The 27504-nt window shown below is 52.9% G+C and overlaps 1 protein-coding gene across 5 annotated transcripts in view; it reads left to right on the top strand.

Annotated features, from left to right (window-relative positions):
* The window catches only part of Prosap (prosap), a 324394-nt gene that overhangs the window by 102001 nt on the left and 194889 nt on the right, over positions 1 to 27504 (top strand). Inside the window, exon 1 of one of the 5 annotated variants that reach the window (XM_045765691.2) lies at positions 18529 to 18949. The exons of the other annotated variants lie outside the window; for them this stretch is intronic. Coding sequence (XP_045621647.1) covers positions 18903 to 18949 — 47 coding nt within the window. The 5' untranslated portion in view covers positions 18529 to 18902. Of the gene's footprint in view, positions 1 to 18528; positions 18950 to 27504 lie in introns of those variants that run through there. 5 annotated transcript variants of the gene reach the window in all.

Raw genomic sequence — 27504 nt, 5'->3', positions numbered from 1 at the left:
CATGTTGTGGGGACTAGTTAGGGTCCTTCCCATGTTGTGGGGACTAGTTAGGGTCCTCCCCATGTTGTGGGGACTAGTTAGGGAACCTTTCTATGTTGTGGGGACTAGTTAGGGAACCTTCCCATGTTGTGGGAACTAGTTAGGGTCCTCCCCATGTTGTGGGGACTAGTTAGGGAACCTTCCCATGTTGTGGGGACTAGTTAGGGTCCTTCCCATGTTGTGGGGACTAGTTAGGGAACCTTCCCATGTTGTGGGGACTAGTTAAGGAACCTTCCCATGTTGTGGGGACTAGTTAGTTAACCTTCCCATGTTGTGGGGACTAGTTAGGGAACCTTCCCATGTTGTGGGGACTAGTTAGGGTCCTCCCCATGTTGTGGGGACTAGTTAGGGTCCTCCCCATGTTGTGGGGACTAGTTAGGGTCCTCCCCATGTTGTGGGGTCTAGTTAGGGAACCTTCCCATGTTGTGGGGACTAGTTAGGGTCCTTCCCATGTTGTGGGGACTAGTTAAGGAACCTTCCCATGTTGTGGGGACTAGTTAGGGAACCTTCCCATGTTGTGGGGTCTAGTTAGGGAACCTTCCCATGTTGTGGGGACTAGTTAAGGAACCTTCCCATGTTGTGGGGACTACTTAGGGAACCTTCCCATGTTGTGGGGACTAGTTAGGGTCCTTCCCATGTTGTGGGGACTAGTTAGGGAACCTTCCCATGTTGTGGGGTCTAGTTAGGGTCCTTCCCGTGTTGTGGGGACTAGTTAGGGTCCTAAGGTACAAAGATCAGGTGCCCCCAGACACCTTTCAACAGGTTTTGGAGCAATTAGCAAGATTTCAGCTTCATCTGGATGAAGCCTTGGAAGACCAGGGGAAGCATCGCAAGATTTCTAAAAGTCTTGTTTTAAAACATCTTAAAATGTATGTTAAGACCTTAGGAGACTTCAGGGGCATTAAAATGGTAAGAGGACACCGAGGGAGCAGAGCACAGACTTTGGGAGGTACGTCAAGACCTGCCTGAGAGGCTGGAGAAGCCAGGAACCACCCAGGAACCACCCAGGAACCATCCAGGAACCATCCAGGAACCACCCAGGAACCACCCAGGAACCATCCAGGAACCACCCAGGAACTATCCAGGAACCATCCAGGAACCACCCAAGAACCATCCAGGACCACCCAGGAATCACCCAGGAACAACCCAGGAATCATCCAGGAACCATCCAGGAACCACCCAGGAACCACCCAGGAACCACCCAGGAACCATCCAGGAACCATCCAGGAACCACCTAGGAACCACCCAGGAACCATCCAGGAACCACCTAGGAACCACCCGGGAACCACCTAGGAACCACCTAGGAACCACCCAGGAACCACCTAGGAACCACCTAGGAACCACCCGGGAACCACCTAGGAACCACCTAGGAACCACCCAGGAACCACCCAGGAACCACCCAGGAACCACCCAGGAACCATCCAGGAACCACCTAGGAACCACCTAGGAACCACCCAGGAACCACCCAGGAACCACCCAGGAACCACCCAGGAACCATCCAGGAACCACCCAGGAACCACCCAGGAACCACCCAGGAACCATCCAGGAACCATCCAGGAACCATCCAGGAACCACCCAGGAACCATCCAGGAACCACCTAGGAACCACCCAGGAACCACCCAGGAACCATCCAGGAACCACCCAGGAACCATCCAGGAACCACCCAGGAACCATCCAGGAACCATCCAGGAACCACCTAGGAACCACCCAGGAACCACCCAGGAACCATCCAGGAACCACCCAGGAACCACCCAGGAACCATCCAGGAACCATCCAGGAACCACCCAGGAACCATCCAGGAACCACCCAGGAACCATCCAGGAACCATCCAGGAACCATCCAGGAACCACCCAGGAACCATCCAGGAACCACCCAGGAACCACCCAGGAACCATCCAGGAACCATCCAGGAACCACCCAGGAACCATCCAGGAACCACCCAGGAACCACCCAGGAACCATCCAGGAACCACCCAGGAACCACCCAGGAACCATCCAGGAACCATCCAGGAACCACCCAGGAACCATCCAGGAACCACCCAGGAACCACCCAGGAACCATCCAGGAACCACCCAGGAACCATCCAGGAACCACCCAGGAACCATCCAGGAACCACCCAGGAACCACCTAGGAACCACCCAGGAACCACCCAGGAACCATCCAGGAACCACCCAGGAACCACCCAGGAACCATCCAGGAACCATCCAGGAACCACCCAGGAACCATCCAGGAACCATCCAGGAACCACCTAGGAACCATCCAGGAACCATCCAGGAACCACCCAGGAACCATCCAGGAACCATCCAGGAACCACCTAGGAACCACCCAGGAACCATCCAGGAACCACCCAGGAACCATCCAGGAACCACCCAGGAACCACCCAGGAACCATCCAGGAACCATCCAGGAACCATCCAGGAACCATCCAGGAACCAGGTTTTATTGAAAGTTGTATTCAACAAGTGACACAGCAACAGTTTCCTTCAACAGTCATAGTGACTGTTGAAGTGACAAACATTGTCAAACTGTGACAGTGTTGTCAAACATTGTCATAGTGACAAACATTGATACATCAAGTTTCTCCAGGTATTATTTGCCGTGTCCACAATGTGTCATCTAGTGTCTTCCGGCCACCTTACATCACTCAGGTACATTAATTATTTCGTAAAGACGTCTTGGAAGCTCTTATTGAGCTCCTCACAAACCTTCCCTTTATCAGGAATATTTTCCCCGTCTCCATAGACGGTTAGACAGTAGCTGCGTCTGGTCCTGAGCTTGTTGACGCAATGTTGTTTTCAAATTGCCTTTCAGCTTCTCTTCTGACTCTGGTGTACTCTTTTGCCTGGTGTGATGGTGGGGGAGGGTGAGGCTTGTTCCTCTTGTTCTACTTCACTGTGACTGTATCATGTATCAGTGTGTATCGTATGTGTCAGTATATATGGTGTGTCAGTGTGTGTCGTGAGGGGAAGGAGGGGGGAGAGTGAGATAGAGAGTGAGAGAGCGTGTGTGAGAGAGAAAGAAAGTGAATGAGAGAGTGAGAGAGAGAGAGATAGATAGATAGCTAGATAGATAGATGGGGGGAGGGTGTACACTACCACCCTCAGCCTATTGACAGTGGACACCCCTCAGCCTCTAAGGTATATCTTAAGATACTGATGTCAGCGGCGGGAACCTGACTGTTGTGGGACGCCAGATGCACCAGCCAGGCCACCGGACATAACAACCCTCCCACTACCTGTGCTGTGTGTGGTAACACTCCTCCCACTACCTGTGTTGTGTGGGGTACCAACCCTCCCACTACCTGTGCTGTGTGTGGTAACACTCCTCCCACTACCTGTGTTGTGTGGGGTACCAACCCTCCCACTATCTGTGTTGTGGGGTAACACCTCCCACTACCTGTGTTGACCTGATCCCCACTCTCATTACGCCCCTCTGGGCCAGTGTTGTTCCATCACAGGTGTGTGTCAGTCCTCGAGGCTTGGTGGGTCGCCCAGCAACACTGGACGCCGCGCTAATTACCGTCTTAGGTGTTGTCTGGTGTATTGCTTTGTTTATCTCGGGAGAAGGAACGGTAAAAACCTGTTCCGTCAGCGGCGTGTGTGTTCACCCCCTGGGACTCGAGCCCCTTGTAGCCCGCACTGGTGTCGGTCCTCGTGGCTGTAATTGGCAGCGGCAATGGTGTAGTGTAATGATAGCATTCCATGCTGATGCCTGTGTCTGTATCACGTGTCACTGTATCATTGGTCACCGTCATGTGTGTGTATCATATATCAGTGTGTATCATATATCAGTGTTTCGAATGTGTCAATATATATGGTGTGTCAGTGTGTGGGTGGAGTGCAAGAAGTGCTACGGGCCACGGGCTGCTACGGGCCACGGGCTGCTAGGGGGCCACGGGCTGCTACGGGCCACGGGCTGCTAGGGGGCCACGGGCTGCTACGGGCCACGAGCTGCTAGGGGGCCACGGGCTGCTACGGGCCACGGGCTGCTAGGGGGCCACGGGCTGCTAGAGGACCCGGGCTGCTAGGGGCCACGGGCTGCTAGGGGGCCACGGGCTGCTAGGGGGCCACGGGCTGCTACGGGCCACGGGCTGCTAGGGGGCCACGGGCTGCTACGGGCCACGGGCTGCTAGGGGGCCACGGGCTGCTAGGGGGCCACGGGCTGCTACGGGCCACGGGCTGCTAGGGGGCCACGGGCTGCTAGAGGACCCGGGCTGCTAGGGGCCACGGGCTGCTAGGGGGCCACGGGCTGCTAGGGGCCACGGGCTGCTAGGGCCACGGGTTGCAGGAATTTTGTATATGGTGATCATGTCTCCTCGGGTTCTTCTGTCTTCCTGCGACGTGAGGTACAGTTCTTTCAGTTTTTCCTCGTAACTCATGCCGCTTAGTTCTGGGACTAGCCTAGTGGCATACCTCTGAAGTTTTTCCAGCTTCGTCTTGTGCTTGACAAGGTACGGGCTCCATGCTGGGGCTGCATACTCCAGGATTGGTCTTACATACGTGGCATACAAGGTTCAGAAAGATTCCTTACACAGGATTCTGAAGGCAGTTCTGATGTTAGCCAGCCTCGCATACGCCGCTGATGTTATTCTTTTGGTGTGGGCTTCAGGAGACAGGTTTGGTGTGATATCAACTCCTAGACCCTTCTCTCTGTCCGTTTCATGAAGGACTTCATCTCCCATTCTGTATCCTGTGTCTGGTTTCCTATTTCCTGTGTGTGTGTGTGTGTGTGTGTGTGTGTGTGTGTGTGTGTGTGTGTGTGTGTGTGTGTGTGTGTGTAATTACCTAAGTGTAATTACCTAAGTGTAGTTACAGGATGAGAGCTACGCTCGTGGTGTCCCGTCTTCCCAGCACTCCCAGCAGCAGTGTGTGTGTGTGTGTGTGTGTGCGTGCGTGCGTGTGTACCCTCATTCTTCTCTTCACTATCTCTCCCTGCACCTCCTCCCCCCCCCTTCCATTTCCCCCTCCCACGAGGTGCATCACTGAGAGTTTTATTAAACAAGCAATTAACGTGATTTATCGAGGTGAGGAACAACTAATAATTGGGGAAGGTAACTTGGTACGGCGGTGTGGGCGTGTGTGGGGTGGGCGTGTGTGGGGTGGGCGTGTGTGGGGTGGGCGTGGGGGTGTGGGTGTGGGGGTGTGGGGGTTATCTTGAGGTTATCTTGAGATGATTTCGGGGCTTTAGTGTCCCCGCGGCCCGGTCCTCGACCAGGCCTCCACCCCCAGGAAGCAGCCCGTGACAGCTGACTAACACCCAGGTACCTATTTTACTGCTAGGTAACAGGGGCATAGGGTGAAAGAAACTCTGCCCATTGTTTCTCGCCGGCGCCTGGGATCGAACCCAGGACCACAGGATCACAAGTCCAGCGTGCTGTCCGCTCGGCCGACCGGCTCCCGAGCGGACAGGGGGTGTTTTGATGTTGGGCGTGTGTATATGGGTATTTTGTGTGGGTGTGTGTACTCACCTAATTGTATTTGCGGGGGTTGAGCTCTGGCTCTTTGATCCCGCCCCTCTACTGTCAATCAACTGGTGTACAGATTCCTGAGCCTATTGGGCTCTATCATATCTACACTTGAAACTGTGTATGGAGTCAGCCTCCACCACATCACTGCCTAATGCATTCCATATACTAACTACTCTGACACTGAAAACGTTCTTTCTAATGTCTCTGTGGCTGGGAGCCTGGGGAGGGGGGGCTGGTAGGGAGGGGGTGGGGTAGGAAGGAGAGTTTGGGGTAGGGGAACTGGGAAGGGCATGGCCTGGAGAAATAGGGGAGGGCATGGGGGTGCTGGAACAGGGAGGACCTGGGGTATGGGTTGTGGAAGAAAAAGGGCATGGGGGGGTCTGGGGTCAGGGAACATGGGGGGCGTGGTCTGGAGAGGATCTTCACTGTTTGGGGAGGTGCAGGTGATTGGTGGGGGATGGCTCTGGGGTTGGATGGTGGGAGGCTTCTGTTACAATCCTCCCTGGGGATGCTGGCCTACTGGTGGAGGGATTCCCACTCCCCTCTGAGGTTCCTGGAGACATTGAGCAGAGTCCTGTGGCTCCCATATCCCCACCCCCTCGTAGCCCCCTATAGGGGCCTCGTAGCCTGGTGGATAGCGCACAGGACTCGTAATTCTGTGGCGCGGGTTCGATTCCCGCACGAGGCAGAAACAAATGGGCAAAGTTTCTTTCACCCTGAATGCCCCTGTTACCTAGCAGTAAATAGGTACCTGGGTGTTAGTCAGCTGTCACGGGCTGCTTCCTGGGGGTGGAGGCCTGGTCGAGGACCGGGCCGCGGGGACACTAAAGCCCCGAAATCATCTCAAGATAACCTCAAGATAACCCCTTTCTCTGCGTCTCCTCCTTGCTTCTGCAGCCTTTCTTCTCTCTTTCCTCGTCATGTCCCTTTGCAGAAAGACGTCCTCGTATCCCCCTAACTTCACAAGTCTGCTCTTCTTGGTCAGAATTTTCTCCTTTGGTGCCTCATTCGAGAGCACTACCTTTATCAACCATTTCCTTTCTTTCTTCTAGATGCCCAGCCTTCTTTATGTTGGCATTAGCCTCCTCCATATCCAGTCCCTCCAAGATCTCTGTCATAGTTGCTCGGTGTGGTGAGTGGTGTGTAGTGTGTGGTGAGTGGTGTGTGGTGTGTGGTGAGTGGTGGTGAGTGGTGTGTGTGTGATGACAGCCAGGGGTGAGAGTGGCGTGTGTCGGGGTTGCTGTTGACGGACACTCGTGTCTGTGTTTGCAGTGTGTCGGACGCGTCGCAACTCTCCTGCCTCGATTCACTTATCCTTGTGAGTCTTCTTTGAGGTGCCAGTGTTGGTGGTGGAGTGTCGGGTGTCTCCAGGTGTGTGTGGGCTTACCACACACACCTGGCTCTAGTTGTCGGGCTGGTGTTCGGTGGGAGTTGGTTGCCAGGTTAGTGGGTCTTGGCAGCCCCGTAGGCAGACCCAGGCTTGTGCTTCACCTGGCCACACACCTGTTGTCAGTAATCGCTTCAACCCATGGTTACCTTTGTGTACAGCCCGGCAGTAGTGACCTTAGTGATGGTTCTCTGTGTACAGCCCGGCTGTAGTGACCTTAGTGATGGTTCTCTGTGTACAGCACGGCTGTAGTGACCTTAGTGATGGTTCTCTGTGTACAGCCCGGCAGTAGTGACCTTAGTGATGGTTCTCTGTGTACAGCCCGGCAGTAGTGACCTTAGTGATGGTTCTCTGTGTACAGCCCGGCTGTAGTGACCTTAGTGATGGTTCTCTGTGTACAGCACGGCTGTAGTGACCTTAGTGATGGTTCTCTGTGTACAGCCCGGCAGTAGTGACCTTAGTGATGGTTCTCTGTGTACAGCCCGGCAGTAGTGACCTTAGTGATGGTTCTCTGTGTACAGCCCGGCTGTAGTGACCTTAGTGATGGTTCTCTGTGTACAGCACGGCTGTAGTGACCTTAGTGATGGTTCTCTGTGTACAGCCCGGCAGTAGTGACCTTAGTGATGGTTCTCTGTGTACAGCCCGGCAGTAGTGACCTTAGTGATGGTTCTCTGTGTACAGCCCGGCTGTAGTGACCTTAGTGATGGTTCTCTGTGTACAGCCCGGCAGTAGTGACCTTAGTGATGGTTCTCTGTGTACAGCCCGGCAGTAGTGACCTTAGTGATGGTTCTCTGTGTACAGCCCGGCTGTAGTGACCTTAGTGATGGTTCTCTGTGTACAGCACGGCAGTAGTGACCTTAGTGATGGTTCTCTGTGTACAGCCCGGCAGTAGTGACCTTAGTGATGGTTCTCTGTGTACAGCCCGGCAGTAGTGACCTTAGTGATGGTTCTCTGTGTACAGCCCGGCAGTAGTGACCTTAGTGATGGTTCTCTGTGTACAGCCCGGCTGTAGTGACCTTAGTGATGGTTCTCTGTGTACAGCCCGGCAGTAGTGACCTTAGTGATGGTTCTCTGTGTACAGCCCGGCAGTAGTGACCTTAGTGATGGTTCTCTGTGTACAGCCCGGCTGTAGTGACCTTAGTGATGGTTCTCTGTGTACAGCACGGCAGTAGTGACCTTAGTGATGGTTCTCTGTGTACAGCCCGGCAGTAGTGACCTTAGTGATGGTTCTCTGTGTACAGCCCGGCAGTAGTGACCTTAGTGATGGTTCTCTGTGTACAGCCCGGCAGTAGTGACCTTAGTGATGGTTCTCTGTGTACAGCCCGGCAGTAGTGACCTTAGTGATGGTTCTCTGTGTACAGCCCGGCAGTAGTGACCTTAGTGATGGTTCTCTGTGTACAGCCCGGCAGTAGTGACCTTAGTGATGGTTCTCTGTGTACAGCCCGGCAGTAGTGACCTTAGTGATGGTTCTCTGTGTACAGCCCGGCAGTAGTGACCTTAGTGATGGTTCTCTGTGTACAGCCCGGCAGTAGTGACCTTAGTGATGGTTCTCTGTGTACAGCCCGGCAGTAGTGACCTTAGTGATGGTTCTCTGTGTACAGCCCGGCAGTAGTGACCTTAGTGATGGTTCTCTGTGTACAGCACGGCTGTAGTGACCTTAGTGATGGTTCTCTGTGTACAGCCCGGCAGTAGTGACCTTAGTGATGGTTCTCTGTGTACAGCCCGGCTGTAGTGACCTTAGTGATGGTTCTCTGTGTACAGCACGGCTGTAGTGACCTTAGTGATGGTTCTCTGTGTACAGCCCGGCAGTAGTGACCTTAGTGATGGTTCTCTGTGTACAGCACGGCTGTAGTGACCTTAGTGATGGTTCTCTGTGTACAGCCCGGCAGTAGTGACCTTAGTGATGGTTCTCTGTGTACAGCCCGGCTGTAGTGACCTTAGTGATGGTTCTCTGTGTACAGCACGGCTGTAGTGACCTTAGTGATGGTTCTCTGTGTACAGCCCGGCAGTAGTGACCTTAGTGATGGTTCTCTGTGTACAGCACGGCTGTAGTGACCTTAGTGATGGTTCTCTGTGTACAGCCCGGCAATAGTGACCTTAGTGATGGTTCTCTGTGTACAGCCCGGCTGTAGTGACCTTAGTGATGGTTCTCTGTGTACAGCCCGGCAGTAGTGACCTTAGTGATGATCCTCTGGAATATAGTTTGGGCAGAAGATGAGGTTTATAGTCTTATTATATTCATCCTTTTGTAGGCTGTATGATGCCTTGCTGTCACCTCTTCTGACATCTTGTTCCTTGTTCTTAAGAAGGTCCTTATCTGTCAACCACAGCTGGGTGGTTCTGTCGTTGCCTGGAGTCCTGCCTCGTCCCACCAAAGGTCCTTATCTGTCAACCACAGTTGGGTGGTTCTGTCGTTGCCTGGAGTCCTGCCTCGTCCCACCAAAGGTCCTTATCTGTCAACCACAGTTGGGTGGTTCTGTCGTGTTGCCTGGAGTCCTGCCTCGTCCCACCAAAGGTTCTCAACTGATACTGAGGTCTTTGTGGCTGACAGTCACGCCCACTTGGGCACTGTCAGCCCCAAAGATCTCAGTATATAGGCAAGACAACAACGTCTCTCTCTCTCTCTAGGCGATTAACAATGCACAAACAACAGGGCTCCATCAAGGAGCATATAATCTCCTCACACAACCAGACCATCACCAGAGACATCTTAACAAGCAACACTGGAGTAGTCGACAGGTACAACGACAGCAGAAGACTCGACATCAGCGAGGCGCTACACATCAAAAAGTCCAGACCAGCGATCAACAGTCAGTTAACACATAATTACAGTCTACCCACTTCAAGACCTCTAACCAACACAGGGACAATAGCAGCAAGAACATAGCCTATTAATAATGGCCTATTATTATCCATTATGATTCATCCACTTGTTCATCTTAATCACGTCCTATACCATTCACCCCAAGACAATATAAGCTCTTCCTAAATCATTATAAATTAGTCTTAGAGAGAGAGAGAGAGAGAGAGAGAGAGAGAGAGAGAGAGAGAGAGAGAGAGAGAGAGAGAGAGAGAGAGAGATGGTGCGTGCGTGCGTGCCTGTATGCATGTCAAGCAGAGGCCACAAGTGCCCTGTTGACACAACACAGACTCTGCCCTCACCAGCGCCCTGCCCACCAGCGCCCTGCCCACCAGCGCCCTGCCCACCATCCCCCCCTGCCTTCACCTGCCCTCACCATATTACACTGAATATTTCAATAGTGTTCCAAAATACTAGTGTTACCAAGTGCTACCAATAGCAAGTGTTACCGGGAGAGTTCAGTCAATCAAATGGATAGTTTAATCCAGTGTTACACCCCTCAGACTTGGCCCGCCTCTCTCAGACTTGGCCCGTCTCCCTCAGACTTGGCCCTCCTCTCTCAGACTTGGCCCGTCTCCCTCAGACTTGGCCCTCCTCTCTCAGACTTGGCCCGTCTCCCTCAGACTTGGCCCTCCTCTCTCAGACTTGGCCCGTCTCCCTCAGACTTGGCCCTCCTCTCTCAGACTTGGCCCGTCTCCCTCAGACTTGGCCCGCCTCTCTCAGACTTAGCCCGCCTCTCTCAGACTTGGCCCGCCTCTCTCAGACTTGGCCCGCCTCTCTCAGACTTGGCCCGCCTCTCTCAGACTTGGCCCGCCTCTCTCAGACTTGGCCCGCCTCTCTCAGACTTGGCCCGCCTCTCTCAGACTTGGCCCGCCTCTCTCAGACTTGGCCCGCCTCTCTCAGACTTGGCCCGCCTCTCTCAGACTTGGCCCGCCTCTCTCAGACTTGGCCCGCCTCTCTCAGACTTGGCCCGCCTCTCTCAGACTTGGCCCGCCTCTCTCAGACTTGGCCCGCCTCTCTCAGACTTGGCCCGCCTCTCTCAGACTTGGCCCTCCTCTCTCAGACTTGGCCCGTCTCCCTCAGACTTGGCCCTCCTCTCTCAGACTTGGCCCTCCTCTCTCAGACTTGGCCCTCCTCTCTCAGACTTGGCCCGTCTCCCTCAGACTTGGCCCTCCTCTCTCAGACTTGGCCCGTCTCCCTCAGACTTGGCCCTCCTCTCTCAGACTTGGCTCGTCTCCCTCAGACTTGGCCCGCCTCTCTCAGACTTAGCCCGCCTCTCTCAGACTTGGCCCGCCTCTCTCAGACTTGGCCCGCCTCTCTCAGACTTGGCCCGCCTCTCTCAGACTTGGCCCTCCTTCACTCGTACAAGTTACACATCAGAACATGACTTCTAATGTATTCATTATTCTGATTGCGGAGTCGCCCGGGAGGCCTCGGTGTTGGGTGCATTAATTGTTGCTACGTGTTGTATGTCAGTGCTGTAGCTCAACTTAATAGCCATTTAATCTGAAGTACAATGTTACATGCCCCTAGAACGCCACAGTGTGCTGTAGTACAGTGTTACATTCCCCCCAGGACGCAAGTGTACTGCTGTACAGGGCTACATTCCCCCCAGGACGCAAGTGTACTGCTGTACAGGACTACATACCCCAGGACGCAAGTGTACTGCTGTACAGGGCTACATTCCCCCCAGGACGCAAGTGTACTGCTGTACAGGGCTACATTCCCCCCAGGACGCAAGTGTACTGCTGTACAGGGCTACATTCCCCCCAGGACGCAAGTGTACTGCTGTACAGGACTACATACCCCAGGACGCAAGTGTACTGCTGTACAGGACTACATACCCCAGGACGCAAGTGTACTGCTGTACAGGACTACATACCCCAGGACGCAAGTGTACTGCTGTACAGGACTACATACCCCAGGACGCAAGTGTACTGCTGTACAGAACTACATACCCCAGGACGCAAGTGTACTGCTGTACAGGACTACATACCCCAGGACGCAAGTGTACTGCTGTACAGGACTACATACCCCAGGACGCAAGTGTACTGCTGTACAGGACTACATACCCCAGGACGCAAGTGTACTGCTGTACAGGACTACATACCCCAGGACGCAAGTGTACTGCTGTACAGGACTACATACCCCAGGACGCAAGTGTACTGCTGTACAGGACTACATACCCCAGGACGCAAGTGTACTGCTGTACAGGACTACATACCCCAGGACGCAAGTGTACTGCTGTACAGGACTACATACCCCAGGACGCAAGTGTACTGCTGTACAGGACTACATACCCCAGGACGCAAGTGTACTGCTGTACAGGACTACATACCCCAGGACGCAAGTGTACTGCTGTACAGGACTACATACCCCAGGACGCAAGTGTACTGCTGTACAGGACTACATACCCCAGGGCGCAAGTGTACTGCTGTACAGGACTACATACCCCAGGACGCAAGTGTACTGCTGTACAGGACTACATACCCCAGGGCGCAAGTGTACTGCTGTACAGGGCTACATACCCCAGGACGCAAGTGTACTGCTGTACTGGACTACATACCCCAGGACGCAAGTGTACTGCTGTACAGGACTACATACCCCAGGACGCAAGTGTACTGCTGTACAGGGCTACACACCCCAGGACGCATCAGTGTGCTACACTCGCAGGCTGACGCCATCACGTGGTGTGAATGGTGTGATAATATTGCTTTTGTGGGGAGGAATAATGTGCTATATTAGGCATTAAATTTCTGTCCTCGGAACCGGAGCTGTGTTGGACTGACCCACGGGGGGGGGGGGGTGGGAGGGGTGTACTGGTGTGTCCTCGGTACTGGGGCTGTGTTGAGGAGATACACCTCTATAGGGGTGTTCCAGGGATGTATCAAGCTATAGTATAGAGCTGTATAGAGGTGTAAGTGTGCACCAGGGGTGTTAGGAGCTGGGGAGGTTTACCAGAAGAGTGGTGTATGGTACACTAGGGTCTACTAAAAGCCGTACTTGAGGTGTACCATGGGTGTGAGGGCTCGTGTGGTGTACCAGAGTGTGTACCGTACTCTAGCAACTGGTCAAGCTGGGGGATCACTTTAGTCCAACAAAGAAATTAATATTTTACTGTAACTGAAGAAGTCTTACTAAAGTTTTTTGCTTGATTTTATCCTTTTCTGACTTTGATGAAGGAGTTTGATGGCCTAACATGTCGCCCTTGGTCAATTAAAGTTATTAAATGGTACAGGTGAAATACTCAGGAGAGAAACACAAATTGTTGTTAATTGTTTCACTCTAAACTGTTAATTATTAATTGAATTAATTATAATTGAATTGTTACATATTAAATAGTGTTGAATATCTGAGGAAGGAGTCCTTTCAGGAGGGTGTATTGTTGTGTTTTGTAGTGAAAAGCCATTGGTGGGTGGCAGTGGGCCCCATACCCATGCTGTGGGTGGTAGTGGGCCCCATACCCATGCTGTGGGTGGTAGTGGGCCCCATACCCATGCTGTGGGTGGTAGTGTACCCCATACCCATGCTGTGGGTGGTAGTGGGCCCCATACCCATGCTGTGGGTGGTAGTGGGCCCCATACCCATGCTGTGGGTGGTAGTGTACCCCATACCCATGCTGTGGGTGGTAGTGGGCCCCATACCCATGCTGTGGGTGGTAGTGGGCCCCATACCCATGCTGTGGGTGGTAGTGGGCCCCATACCCATGCTGTGGGTGGTAGTGGGCCCCATACCCATGCTGTGGGTGGTAGTGGGCCCCATACCCATGCTGTGGGTGGTAGTGGGCCCCATACCCATGCTGTGGGTGGTAGTGGACCCCATACCCATGCTGTGGGTGGTAGTGGGCCCCATACCCATGCTGTGGGTGGTAGTGGGCCCCATACCCATGCTGTGGGTGGTAGTGGGCCCCATACCCATGCTGTGGGTGGTAGTGGGCCCCATACCCATGCTGTGGGTGGTAGTGGGCCCCATACCCATGCTGTGGGTGGTAGTGGGCCCCATACCCATGCTGTGGGTGGTAGTGGGCCCCATACCCATGCTGTGGGTGGTAGTGGGCCCCATACCCATGCTGTGGGTGGTAGTGGGCCCCATACCCATGCTGTGGGTGGTAGTGGACCCCATACCCATGCTGTGGGTGGTAGTGGGCCCCATACCCATGCTGTGGGTGGTAGTGGGCCCCATACCCATGCTGTGGGTGGTAGTGGGCCCCATACCCATGCTGTGGGTGGTAGTGGGCCCCATACCCATGCTGTGGGTGGTAGTGGGCCCCATACCCATGCTGTGGGTGGTAGTGGGCCCCATACCCATGCTGTGGGTGGTAGTGGGCCCCATACCCATGCTGTGGGTGGCAGTGGACCCCATACCCATGCTGTGGGTTGTAGTGGGCCCCATACCCAAGCTGTGGGTGGTAGTGGGCCCCATACCCATGCTGTGGGTGGTAGTGGGCCCCATACCCATGCTGTGGGTGGCAGTGGACCCCATACCCATGCTGTGGGTTGTAGTGGGCCCCATACCCAAGCTGTGGGTGGCAGTGGACCCCATACCCATGCTGTGGGTGGCAGTGGGCCCCATACCCATGCTGTGGGTTGTAGTGGGCCCCATACCCATGCTGTGGGTGGTAGTGGGCCCCATACCCATGCTGTGGGTTGTAGTGGGCCCCATACCCATGCTGTGGGTGGTAGTGGGCCCCATACCCATGCTGTGGGTTGTAGTGGGCCCCATACCCATGCTGTGGGTGGTAGTGGGCCCCATACCCATGCTGTGGGTTGTAGTGGGCCCCATACCCATGCTGTGGGTGGTAGTGGGCCCCATACCCATGCTGTGGGTGGTGGTGGGCCCCATACCCATACTGTGGGTGGCAGTGGAAAAGATGGAAGCCACATAATGGGCTCAGGAACTGAACCCAATGTATATATTATCAAGAAAGAGAGAGAAGGGTTTAGCAATTCTGTCTTGAGATAAATAATATCTCCCGGCCAGGCTACAAAATAAAAGTTGTTATATAAAATTAAGATGCTGCGCTCTATTTCCTGGGCAACAGGAAAATTTATCAGCAGAAAATTTAAAAAGATTCTTTGATCGAAAGTTAAACTTGAAAATTAAAATAAAAAATTTAAATTAAGTACTGTTTTTATTTCTTAATTTCTTTCCATTATTTGTCAATCATAGGCTATACCCGCTCGACACCACAGTATACCCGCTCGACACCACAGTATACCCGCTCGACACCACAGTATACCCGCTCTACACCACAGTATACCCGCTCTACACCACAATATACCCGCTCCACACACCACAGTATACCCGCTCTACACCACAATATACCCGCTCCACACACCACAGTATACCCGCACTACACCACAATATACCCGCTCCACACACCACAGTATACCCGCTCTACACCACAATATACCCGCTCCACACACCACAGTATACCCGCACTACACCACAATATACCCGCTCCACACACCACAGTATACCCGCACTACACCACAATATACCCGCTCCACACACCACAGTATACCCGCACTACACACAATATACCCGCTCTACACCACAATATACCCGCTCCACACACCACAGTATACCCGCTCTACACACAATATACCCGCTCTACACAACTCCAAAAAAGCAATTACGTCAAAACAAGCCATTTTAAACACACTTGCTTATAAGAGTTGTTCCCAGAGGACACTTCCCGCGGGCTTTTGCAAAGTAGACGAGTCATTCATCCATTGGTGAATTCACACGACCGAAATAGCTCCGTGGAAGTCAACGGCCGAAATAGCTAGATGGTTAAATCGGTGAATTCAAACAACCCAATTAGGCCGGTGCTTCGTTGTTCTGTCATTTATGAAGAGAGTTCTTTCATGAGTGATACATTATGTGGAGGGCCAGCCTCCAGGAACAAGGGGACACATGGTACACGAACACGGGGACACATGGTTCACGAACAAGGGGACACATGGTACACGAACAAGGGGACACATGGACACATAGAACACACAGACACATTAGTAAGACTGTGAGTGTGATGACAGTGGACACAGTAAGAAGCCAGATGATGGAGGCAGACAGACTCCTTAACGACCTTACACGTGACAGACCAATTGGCCCAGGAATGTCTTCACCAGGGACAGCCTCGGCCGAGCCTCGGCTTCTCCTCGGCCGAGCGGACAGCACGCTGGACTTGTGATCCTGTGGTCCTGGGTTCGATCCCAGGCGCCGGCGAGAAACAATGGGCAGAGTTTCTTTCACCCTATGCCCCTGTTACCTAGCATTAAAATAGATACCTGGTTCAGCTGTCACGGGCTGCTTCCTGGGGGTGGAGGCCTGGTCGAGGACTGGGCCGCGGGGGCCGCGGGGACACTAAAAAGCCCCGAAATCATCTCAAGATAACCAGTCGCCTGAGGGCTGAGACGGGATCCAACTACCGTACACTAATGATGTAGAGGTGTACACTAGTGGTGAACATGGGGGGGGGGGTGTTCCAGGCACTAGGGTGGTGGTGGGGGGAGGTGTTCCAGGCACTAGGGTGGTGGCGGGGGGAGGTGTTCCAGGCACTAGGGTGGTGGTGGGGGGAGGTGTTCCAGGCACTAGGGTGGTGGCGGGGGGGAGGTGTTCCAGGCACTAGGGTGGTGGTGGGGGGAGGTGTTCCAGGCACTAGGGTGGTGGCGGGGGGGGGTGTTCCAGGCACTAGGGTGGTGGTGGGGGGAGGTGTTCCAGGCACTAGGGTGGTGGCGGGGGGAGGTGTTCCAGGCACTAGGGTGGTGGCGGGGGGAGGTGTTCCAGGCACTAGGGTGGTGGCGGGGGGAGGTGTTCCAGGCACTAGGGTGGTGGCGGGGGGGGGGGTGTTCCAGGCACTAGGGTGGTGGTGGGGGGAGGTGTTCCAGGCACTAGGGTGGTGGCGGGGGGAGGTGTTCCAGGCACTAGGGTGGTGGTGGGGGGAGGTGTTCCAGGCACTAGGGTGGTGGCGGGGGGAGGTGTTCCAGGCACTAGGGTGGTGGTGGGGGGAGGTGTTCCAGGCACTAGGGTGGTGGCGGGGGGAGGTGTTCCAGGCACTAGGGTGGTGGTGGGGGGAGGTGTTCCAGGCACTAGGGTGGTGGTGGGGGGAGGTGTTCCAGTCACTAGGGTGGTGGCGGGGGGAGGTGTTCCAGGCACTAGGGTGGTGGTGGGGGGAGGTGTTCCAGGCACTAGGGTGGTGGCGGGGGGAGGTGTTCCAGGCACTAGGGTGGTGGTGGGGGGAGGTGTTCCAGGCACTAGGGTGGTGGTGGGGGGAGGTGTTCCAGGCACTAGGGTGGTGGTGGGGGGAGGTGTTCCAGGCACTAGGGTGGTGGTGGGGGGAGGTGTTCCAGGCACTAGGGTGGTGGTGGGGGGAGGTGTTCCAGGCACTAGGGTGGTGGTGGGGGGAGGTGTTCCAGGCACTAGGGTGGTGTTCCAAGCACTAGGGTGGTGGGGGGGGGAGGGGTGTTCCAGGCACTAGGGTGGTGGGGGGTGGTGTTCCAAGCACTAGGGTGGTGGGGGGGGAGGGGTGTTCCAGGCACTAGGGTGGTGGTGGGGGGAGGTGTTCCAGGCACTAGGGTGGTGGGGGGTGGTGTTCCAAGCACTAGGGTGGTGGGGGGGGAGGTGTTCCAGGCACTAGGGTGGTGGCGGGGGGAGGTGTTCCAGGCACTAGGGTGGTGGTGGGGGGAGGTGTTCCAGGCACTAGGGTGGTGGGGGGTGGTGTTCCAAGCACTAGGGTGGTGGGGGGGGGAGATGTTCCAGGCACTAGGGTGGTGGTGGGGGGTGTGTTTCCAGGCACTAGGGTGGTGGTGGGGGGAGGTGTTCCAGGCACTAGGGTGGTGTTCCAAGCACTAGGGTGGTGGTGGGGGGAGGTGTTCCAGGCACTAGGGTGGTGGGGGGGGGAGGGGTGTTCCAAGCACTAGGGTGGTGGTGGGGGGGAGGTGTTCCAGGCACTAGGGTGGTGGGGGGGGAGGGGTGTTCCAAGCACTAGGGTGGTGGTGGGGGGAGGTGTTCCAGGCACTAGGGTGGTGTTCCAAGCACTAGGGTGGTGGTGGGGGGGTGGGTGTTCCAGGCACTAGGGTGGTGGCGGGGGGAGGGGTGTTCCAGGCACTAGGGTGGGGGGGGGGGTGGTGTTCCAAGCACTAGGGTGGTGGGGGGGGGGGAGGGGTGTTCCAGGCACTAGACCATTCTCTAGTTACCGACGCCAAGATTGTCACCAAGGCAATACATTTACTTGTTTGAGCCTTGTCAATAAATGGTAATTAGCTGCTGCAAGGGAATTTTAAATCCCAATAATCGTTACAAATTACCAGAAAATCTTTGCATCAAGTGTGTTAGGGTTTAGCTGGAGTAGACGAGGGCTCCGTACGGTATATGTGAGAAGCAAGAGGCGGAGAACGACGTCCACAGCGCCTCCGATGGGTAAAGATGAGTAAAGATGGGTAAAGATGGGTAATGAAAGATGAAGAAGCTCGCTTTAATACCAGTGAGCGCTGACGTTTGTAACACTGGTGGCGCGGCCCAGCTGTTGGCCTGACTCCAGTGCGTCTGCGCTGGCAACACTGCCCGGAAACTAGCTTATATTTTCGCGATATATCCTTATTAATCTTATATATTACTGAAGAGACAAATTCTAATATACAAATACTAAACTTCCAATACATATATGCCAAAGATATACTCTTGACGGCTCCGTTAGGCCATCAGACATGATGTGGATATTTAGCGGGTGATAATTTTGGCGATACTGGGGGTGAGTGGGGCTAAGGTGTCCACAAGTGAACTGTCCTTCACCCGGGGTGGACCCTCGCTCTCCCCTCCCTGGCCACCGCTCCGGCCAGTCCTATTGTGCTGCCAATAATGTTATTAATACAGTGAATACCAGTGATCACAATTATATCAGAGTCATTACAGGATTTCCCCCTAGTCCTTTTCGTTTTATTGAGGGGGAAGAAAAGGTGTTTATTAAAAGATTTGTGTAGCAGATAGCGATTTTGTTGGTGCTAAACTGGGTGTCGGGCCGCCTCGTCGCCTGCGTTATATAGTTCCTGGCGTCACACATCTGTTTGACGTGTGTGTGTGAGTGTGAGTGTGTGACCTGGGGCGTGTAATGCCTTAGTGGACGACGGTCGCTACTGGATATACCATGGATGTCTCCCTCCTCCTTCTCCTCTACCCCTCCTACTGAACACTCAAGGTAAGTCTCCACACACACTGCTCCTCTACCCCAGTGGTAGTGTGTGTCCTGGGCTGGTAGTGTATGTGTCCTGGGGCTGGTAGTGTGTGTCTCTCCTGGGGCTGGTAGTGTGTGTCTCTCCTGGGGCTGGTAGTGTGTGTCTCTCCTGGGGCTGGTAGTGTGTCTCTCCTGGGGCTGGTAGTGTGTGTCTCTCCTGGGGCTGGTAGTGTGTGTCTCTCCTGGGGCTGGTAGTGTGTGTCTCTCCTGGGGCTGGTAGTGTGTGTCTTGGGGCTGGTAGTGTATGTCCTGGGGCTGGTAGTGTGTCTCCTGGGGGTGGTAGTGTGTCTCCTGGGGGGTGGTAGTGTGTCTCTCCTGGGGCTGGTAGTGTGTCCTGGGCTGGTAGTGTGTGTTTCCTGGGGCTGGTAGTGTGTGTGTCCTGGGGCTGGTAGTGTGTGTGTGTCCTGGGGCTGGTAGTGTGTGTGTGTCCTGGGGCTGGTAGTGTGTGTGTGTCCTGGGGCTGGTAGTGTGTGTGTGTCCTGGGGCTGGTAGTGTGTGTATCCTGGGCTGGTAGTGTGTGTGTGTCCTGGGGCTGGTAGTGTGTGTGTGTCCTGGGGCTGGTAGTGTGTGTGTGTCCTGGGGCTGGTAGTGTGTGTGTGTCCTGGGGCTGGTAGTGTGTGTCCAGGGCTGGTAGTGTGTGTGTGTATCCAGGGCTGGTAGTGTGTGTCCTGGGGCTGGTAGTGTGTGTGTGCCCTGGGGCTGGTAGTGTGTGTGTGTGCCCTGGGGCTGGTAGTGTGTGTCCTGGGCTGGTAGTGTGTGTGTGTCCTGGGGCTGGTAGTGTGTGTGTGTGTCCAGGGCTGGTAGTGTGTGTGTGTGTCCAGGGCTGGTAGTGTGTGTGTGTGTGTGTGTCCAGGGCTGGTAGTGTGTGTCCTGGGCTGGTAGTGTGTGTGTGTCCTGGGGCTGGTAGTGTGTGTGTGTGTCCTGGGGCTGGTAGTGTGTGTGTGTGTCCTGGGGCTGGTAGTGTGTGTGTGTGTCCTGGGGCTGGTAGTGTGTGTGTGTGTCCAGGGCTGGTAGTGTGTGTGTGTGTGTGTCCAGGGCTGGTAGTGTGTGTGTGTGTGTGTGTCCAGGGCTGGTAGTGTGTGTGTGTGTCCAGGGCTGGTAGTGTGTGTGTGTGTCCAGGGCTGGTAGTGTGTGTGTGTGTCCAGGGCTGGTAGTGTGTGTGTGTGTCCAGGGCTGGTAGTGTGTGTGTGTCCTGGGCTGGTAGTGTGTGTCCTGGGGCTGGTAGTGTGTGTGTGTGTCCAGGGCTGGTAGTGTGTGTGTGTGTGTCCAGGGCTGGTAGTGTGTGTGTGTCCTGGGCTGGTAGTGTGTGTGTGTCCTGGGGCTGGTAGTGTGTGTCCAGGGCTGGTAGTGTGTGTGTGTGTCCAGGGCTGGTAGTGTGTGTGTCCTGGGGCTGGTAGTGTGTGTGTGTCCTGGGTTGGTAGTGTGTGTGTGTCCTGGGCTGGTAGTGTGTGTGTGTCCTGGGGCTGGTAGTGTGTGTGTGTGTCCAGGGCTGGTAGTGTGTGTGTGTGTGTGTCCAGGGCTGGTAGTGTGTGTGTGTGTGTGTCCAGGGCTGGTAGTGTGTGTGTGTGTGTGTGTCCAGGGCTGGTAGTGTGTGTGTGTGTGTGTGTCCAGGGCTGGTAGTGTGTGTGTGTGTCCAGGGCTGGTAGTGTGTGTGTGTGTGTGTGTGTCCAGGGCTGGTAGTGTGTGTGTGTGTGTGTCCAGGGCTAGTAGTGTGTGTGTGTGTGTGTCCAGGGCTGGTAGTGTGTGTGTGTGTGTGTGTCCAGGGCTGGTAGTGTGTGTGTGTGTGTGTCCAGGGCTGGTAGTGTGTGTGTGTGTGTGTGTCCAGGGCTGGTAGTGTGTGTGTGTGTGTGTCCAGGGCTGGTAGTGTGTGTGTGTGTGTGTCCAGGGCTGGTAGTGTGTGTGTGTGTGTGTCCTGGGTTGGTAGCTCATACCACTCAGCATGGGTACTCAGATAAGGGAAACATAGGATTAAGGACTTGTCCGCAACGCTATGCGGTTAATTAGTGGCAGTATAAGAATGTAACAACAATTGTGTGTATATATATATATATATATATATATATATATTTATATATATATATATATATATATATATATATATATATATATATATATATATATATATATAAAATGTGTGTGTTCAGTGAGGATCCACAAGGTCTTCTCTGAGTACTCTTTATTTACTTCTCCGAGGCTATGGGTCCCTATAATATATATATATTATATAATATAAAAAAGGTCTTGTGGCATCCCTATGAACCTTGTGTGGGTGTGTAGAGTTGGGCGGGAGAGTAAACACTCTCACCCTCCACAAGGTCTTCCATCGATTTTTCAAGGTTGACATTTTGTCTGTGTTTCAAACTGCGTTGTATGTGTGTGGTTTAGTTAATTGTTGTATGTGTGTGGTTTAGTTAATTGTTGTATGTGTGTGGTTTAGTTAATTGTTGTATGTGTGTTGTTTAGTTAATTGTTGTATGTGTGTGGTTTAGTTAATTGTTGTATGTGTGTGGTTTAGTTAATTGTTGTATGTGTGTGGTTTAGTTAATTGTTGTATGTGTGTGGTTTAGTTAATTGTTGTATGTGTGTGGTTTAGTTAATTGTTGTATGTGTGTGGTTTAGTTAATTGTTGTATGTGTGTGGTTTAGTTAATTGTTGTATGTGTGTGGTTTAGTTAATTGTTGTATGTGTGTGGTTTAGTTAATTGTTGTATGTGTGTGGTTTAGTTAATTGTTGTATGTGTGTGGTTTAGTTAATTGTTGTATGTGTGTGGTTTAGTTAATTGTTGTATGTGTGTGGTTTAGTAAATTGTTGTATTGTAGTGTACACTTAGTGCCAGCATTACTCTCCCCGTGCTGCAACGTTCACTCCTCGCCTCATTGTAAACTGTAAACCGTCATTGTAAAACGTTCTCTTATTGCAATTTACAAACGTGTCATTATATTATGTAAAATGATAAGGTTTAAAGCGGATTATAAGCATGTTAGTTGGTCTATAAGCCTCTAGGTGCGTTACACAATTGTTCATAGATTAGGCTGCTTTGTCGGATGTTTAGCCTCGCGTGTATGGAACCTGTCATTCCCACGTGTAGGCCTAAACGTCGCGCATTCCCACATGTAGGCCTAAATGTCGTGCATTCCCACGTGTAGGCCTAAATGTCGCGCATTTCCACATGTAGGCCTAAATGTCGTGCATTCCCACGTGTAGGCCTAAATGTCGTGCATTCCCACATGTAGGCCTAAACGTCCCCGGCCAGGTCTCCTTGTTGCTGGACTGGTCAACCTGGCTGTTGGACGCGGCTGCTCGCAGCCTGACGTGTGAATCACAGCCTGGTTGATCAGGTATCACCCAGGGTAATGTAATGTTTTATTGTTGGCGCTGGTGGCGGCTAGTTTATTGTGCACCCCATACTGCTGTGTGGGGTAGTTTATTGTGCACCCCATACTGCTCTGTGGGGTAGTTTATTGTGCACCCCATACTGCTCTGTGGGGTAGTTTATTGTGCACCCCATACTGCTGTGTGGGGTAGTTTATTGTGCACCCCATACTGCTGTGTGGGGTAGTTTATTGTGCACCCCATACTGCTGTGTGGGGTAGTTTCTTGTGCACCCCATACTGCTGTGTGGGGTAGTTTCTTGTGCACCCCATACTGCTGTGTGGGGTAGTTTATTGTGCACCCCATACTGCTGTGTGGGGTAGTTTCTTGTGCACCCCATACTGCTGTGTGGGGTAGTTTATTGTGCACCCCATACTGCTGTGTGGGGTAGTTTATTGTGCACCCCATACTGCTGTGTGGGGTAGTTTATTGTGCACCCCATACTGCTGTGTGGGGTAGTTTATTGTGCACCCCATACTGCTGTGTGGGGTAGTTTATTGTGCACACCATACTGCTGTGTGGGGTAGTTTCTTGTGCACCCCATACTGCTGTGTGGGGGTAGTTTATTGTTTACACAACCCAGGACAACATGAACTTAGAGCGGGAAGATCCTGTTTGTCAGTTACTCAACCACTATGATAATATCACAGAAGCTTGAGAAGAAAAACAAAATGCAGACGTTGTATTCACAGACTTTGCAAAGTCATTCGTCAAATGTGACCAGGGAGTGATAGCACACAAAATGAGGTCAATAAAAATGAGAGGTAAAGTAGGGCTGTTGGATCAACTTCTTGTCGAAGAGAATGCAAGGAGTAACTGTCAATCAAACACAATCAAGTCCAAGCACAGTGAAAAGCTCTGTACCACAGGACACTGTCTTTGCACCACTGATGTTTCTCATTCCCATGACAGATATAGACAAGAATACTAGTCACAGATTTGTGTCATCATTTGCAGATGATACAAAAATCAGCATGAAAATTACTTTTGTTTAAGACATTGAAAACTACAAGCTGATATCAATCTAGTCTCCGATAGTGCAACGGAGAGTAACATGAGGTTTATCAGTGACAAGTTCCAGGTACTTAATGGTGGGAATGAAGTGCTTATGGCTTAAACAACGGAGAGTAACAGGAGGTTTATCAGTGACAAGTTCCAGGTACTTAATGGTGGGAATGAAGTGCTTATGGCTTAAACAACGGAGAGTAACAGGAGGTTTATCAGTGACAAGTTCCAGGTACTTAATGGTGGGAATGAAGTGCTTATGGCTTAAACAAAATACAAGGCACAAGTGCCTTGTATTTTGTTTAGATGTGTTTTTTTTAAAGTTTTCGTTTAAATTTGTCTGGTCTGCTGGCCCCGCACTCTGTGTCCGGTCTGCTGGCCCCGCACTTTGTGTCCGGTCTGCTGGCCCCGCACTCTGTGTCCGGTCTGCTGGCCCCGCACTTTGTGTCCGGTCTGCTGGCCCCGCACTTTGTGTCTGGTCTGCTGGCCCCGCACTCTGTGTCCGGTCTGCTGGCCCCGCACTTTGTGTCCGGTCTGCTGGCCCCGCACTTTGTGTCTGGTCTGCTGGCCCCGCACTCTGTGTCCGGTCTGCTGGCCCCGCACTTTGTGTCCGGTCTGCTGGCCCCGCACTTTGTGTCTGGTCTGCTGGCCCCGCACTCTGTGTCCGGTCTGCTGGCCCCGCACTTTGTGTCCGGTCTGCTGGCCCCGCACTTTGTGTCTGGTCTGCTGGCCCCGCACTTTGTGTCTGGTCTGCTGGCCCCGCACTCTGTGTCCGGTCTGCTGGCCCCGCACTCTGTGTCCGGTCTGCTGGCCCCGCACTTTGTGTCTGGTCTGCTGGCCCCCCACTTTGTGTCTGGTCTGCTGGCCCCGCACTTTGTGTCCGGTCTGCTGGCCCCGCACTTTGTGTCCGGTCTGCTGGCCCCGCACTTTGTGTCCGGTCTGCTGGCCCCGCACTTTGTGTCCGGTCTGCTGGCCCCGCACTTTGTGTCCGGTCTGCTGGCCCCCCACTTTGTGTCCGGTCTGCTGGCCCCGCACTTTGTGTCCGGTCTGCTGGCCCCGCACTTTGTGTCCGGTCTGCTGGCCCCGCACTTTGTGTCCGGTCTGCTGGCCCCGCACTTTGTGTCCGGTCTGCTGGCCCCCCACTTTGTGTCCGGTCTGCTGGCCCCCCACTTTGTGTCCGGTCTGCTGGCCCCGCACTCTGTGTCCGGTCTGCTGGCCCCCTACTATGTGTCTGGTGGTCTGCTGGCCCCGCAGTTTGTGTCCGGTCTGCTGGCCCCCTACTTTGTGTCTGGTGGTCTGCTGGCCCCCTACTTTGTGTCTGGTGGTCTGCTGGCCCCCTACTTTGTGTCTGGTGGTCTGCTCACACAACGCCACACCATCACACGGAGGGTGTGTCTGGCTGTTGTGTAATGTGTGTGTGTGTGTGTGTAGGAACTGGGTCATGATCTCATACATTGTGTCACTGTGTCCACTCTTTAGAGCCTCCACACCTGCCGGTATCAGGTACCTGGAGCCTCCACACCTGCCGGTATCAGGTACCTGGAGCCTCCACACCTGCCGGCACACTAAGCTGCCATGATTGAGGAAAGATGCAGAGGTTTCGTATGTAACCAAATTCTTGATTATTCCTGTCTGCCTTCCTTGTGTTGGATGTGGGAATCAATGTCACCGCGGCGCGGTTTCTGACCAGGTCTCCTGATTGGTGGACTGGTCAACCAGGCTGTTGGACGCCGCTGCTCGCAGACTGACGAATGAATCTCAGTTTGATTGGTCGGGTATCCTTTGGAGGTGATTATCAAGGTCTTTTTTAACAATTGAGATGTTGGCTTGTTAGGCCCCTTGTGCTTAACGGGCGAGTGTTGAAAAGTCTTGGGCCCTTAATGTTGATACAAAAAATATGTTGCAATTAGTGTATCCGGTGTTGCATGCATCTGGTATCCTTAAGGTAAACCGGAATCCTTAAGGTAAACCGGGATCCTTAAGGTAAACCGGGATCCTTAAGGTAAACTCTCGCTACGCTCGTTAATCTCCTCTTACTCTCAGTAGGTAGCTGCTGCCTCATCTCCCCTTCCTGTCTGTTCCCCAACCACTTGGGCTGGACGGTAGAGCGACGATCTCGCTCTAATCAGGTCGACGTTCAATCCCCGACCGTCCAAGTGGTTGGGCACCATTCCTTTCCTCCTGTTCCCCAGTCTCAAAATCCTTATCTTGGCCCCTTCCCAGTGCTATATAGTCGTAATGGTTTGGCGCTTTCCTCTGATAATTTCATTTCCTTATTCGTGTTCCATCCGTGCTAAGTAGTTTCTCTGTCTACCCTGACAATTTCTCTGAAAATTTTGTAGGTGTAGATCATGTCTCTCCGTACTCTTCTGTCTTCCAGTGCGGGTTCCGGTTCGTGCGTGTGTGTGTACTCACCTATATGTGTGTGTGTGTGTGTGTGTGTGTGTGTGTGTGTGTGTGTGTGTGTGTGTGTGCGCGTGTGCGTGTGCGTGTGCGTGTGCGCGCGCGTGTGTGTGTGTGTACCAGTTATTTTTGTTTTGACCGGTTAGTTTTTTAGTGTGGATGTTGATCGCATTTCCATCACTTGAATAGTGGAGGAGCACCAGAGTTCTTGTGCCCGCGGGAGGGGGATCGAACCCCGGCTGAGCGCGCCACACTGGGCTCAACTCTGTCTACAGTCTCACCAGAGAAGAGCTCCATAGATCCCATTGTTATAATGCCAGTCTTGCTTTGTTTCTGGGCCAAGGGGGGGGGGGGGTGTCCACTCCCCATCATCCTCCTTCCTCTCTCTCTCTCTCCCTCCCCTCTTCTTTCCATAACGGGCCAAACCTGCCTCACTTCCTCTGGGAGGGATGCACTCACCCTCACTACTCCCCTCTCAACCCCTCCCGAGGGTAACTCTCACTCCCACTACCACCCTCACTTCCCTTTCCTCGGAGGGGGATTACCATCCCCCCCCCCCCTCTCAACCCTCTCGCATTATTTTCCCCCTGTGAATGAGGGGGAGATGCTTAGGAGGGGGAGTGAGGGGTCGTTACTGGCGTCCCCTCACACACCCATATATATATATATATATATATATATATATATATATATATATATATATATGGAAAAAAGAAGTGTAGGGGTTCGACAGTCCTCCCAGTGGCTGGTGTCAATGCCTATCATATTTAATAAAAAAAAAGATGACTGCGTAGCTGTTGTGTCCTGCGGCAAAGTAAGGCAAAACAAATAGTATGAACAATGAAACTTTAATTAAATTTAAAACAAATTAAGAATAAGACAATTCCTTGGCTATGTACAGTGCAAACTCATAAGATTAAAAAAATAACAATATAATGATGACGTTACTTTAAAATGGATAAAGACAAAATGAAATTAACAAAAATTGAATTAAATTTGCTGAGAATAAAGCGCTGGCTGAGAACATCCACTAGACAGAGCGTATATCAGATGGTTGTTTCAGCTTGAGAGCACAGAATATTCTGACTCCAATGGCTGGTACTGGCCCAGACATCGGCTAGGTAGATGGCGCTGAGGTGCAGAAGTGCAGTGGTGCAGACGTCGATTCACCAATCAGAAGCGGGCAGGCTGGAAATGCTAGTTTGGTGGTCGGCGACGAGGGAGGGGGGGGGGGAGGGTGGAGAGCGAGTGTGATACGTTTGTGCCTGGCAAAAAGTAGTTGACTAAATATGTACTACACTTGTTTGTAGTATCTAGATGTTGTAGATGTAACATGATGATAGGAAAGACCAGGCCAAATCTCTCTTGAAGGAGATTATCGTAACAATATATATATATATATATATATATATATATATATATATATATATATATATATATATATATATATATATATATATATATATAAACGTAGTTTATGAAATCACAAAACGGGAATGTCTGCTCGTGTATACGCGCGCGTACTCACCTAGTTGTGCTTGCGGGGGTTGAGCTCTGGCTCTTTGGTCCCGCCTCTCAACTGTCAATCAACAGGTGTACAGGTTCCTGAGCCTATTGGGCTCTATCATATCTACTCTTGAAACTGTGTATGGAGTCAGCCTCCACCACATTACTTCCTAGTGCATTCCATTTGTCTACTACTGACACTGATAAAATTTCTAACTGTCTCTATGGCTCAT

Source organism: Procambarus clarkii, chromosome 17, assembly GCF_040958095.1.
Source record: "Procambarus clarkii isolate CNS0578487 chromosome 17, FALCON_Pclarkii_2.0, whole genome shotgun sequence".
NCBI classification, from domain to species: Eukaryota; Metazoa; Arthropoda; class Malacostraca; order Decapoda; family Cambaridae; genus Procambarus; species Procambarus clarkii.
The sequence above is the reverse complement of the archived record's forward strand: the minus strand, read 5'-3'. Positions and strand labels throughout refer to the sequence as shown.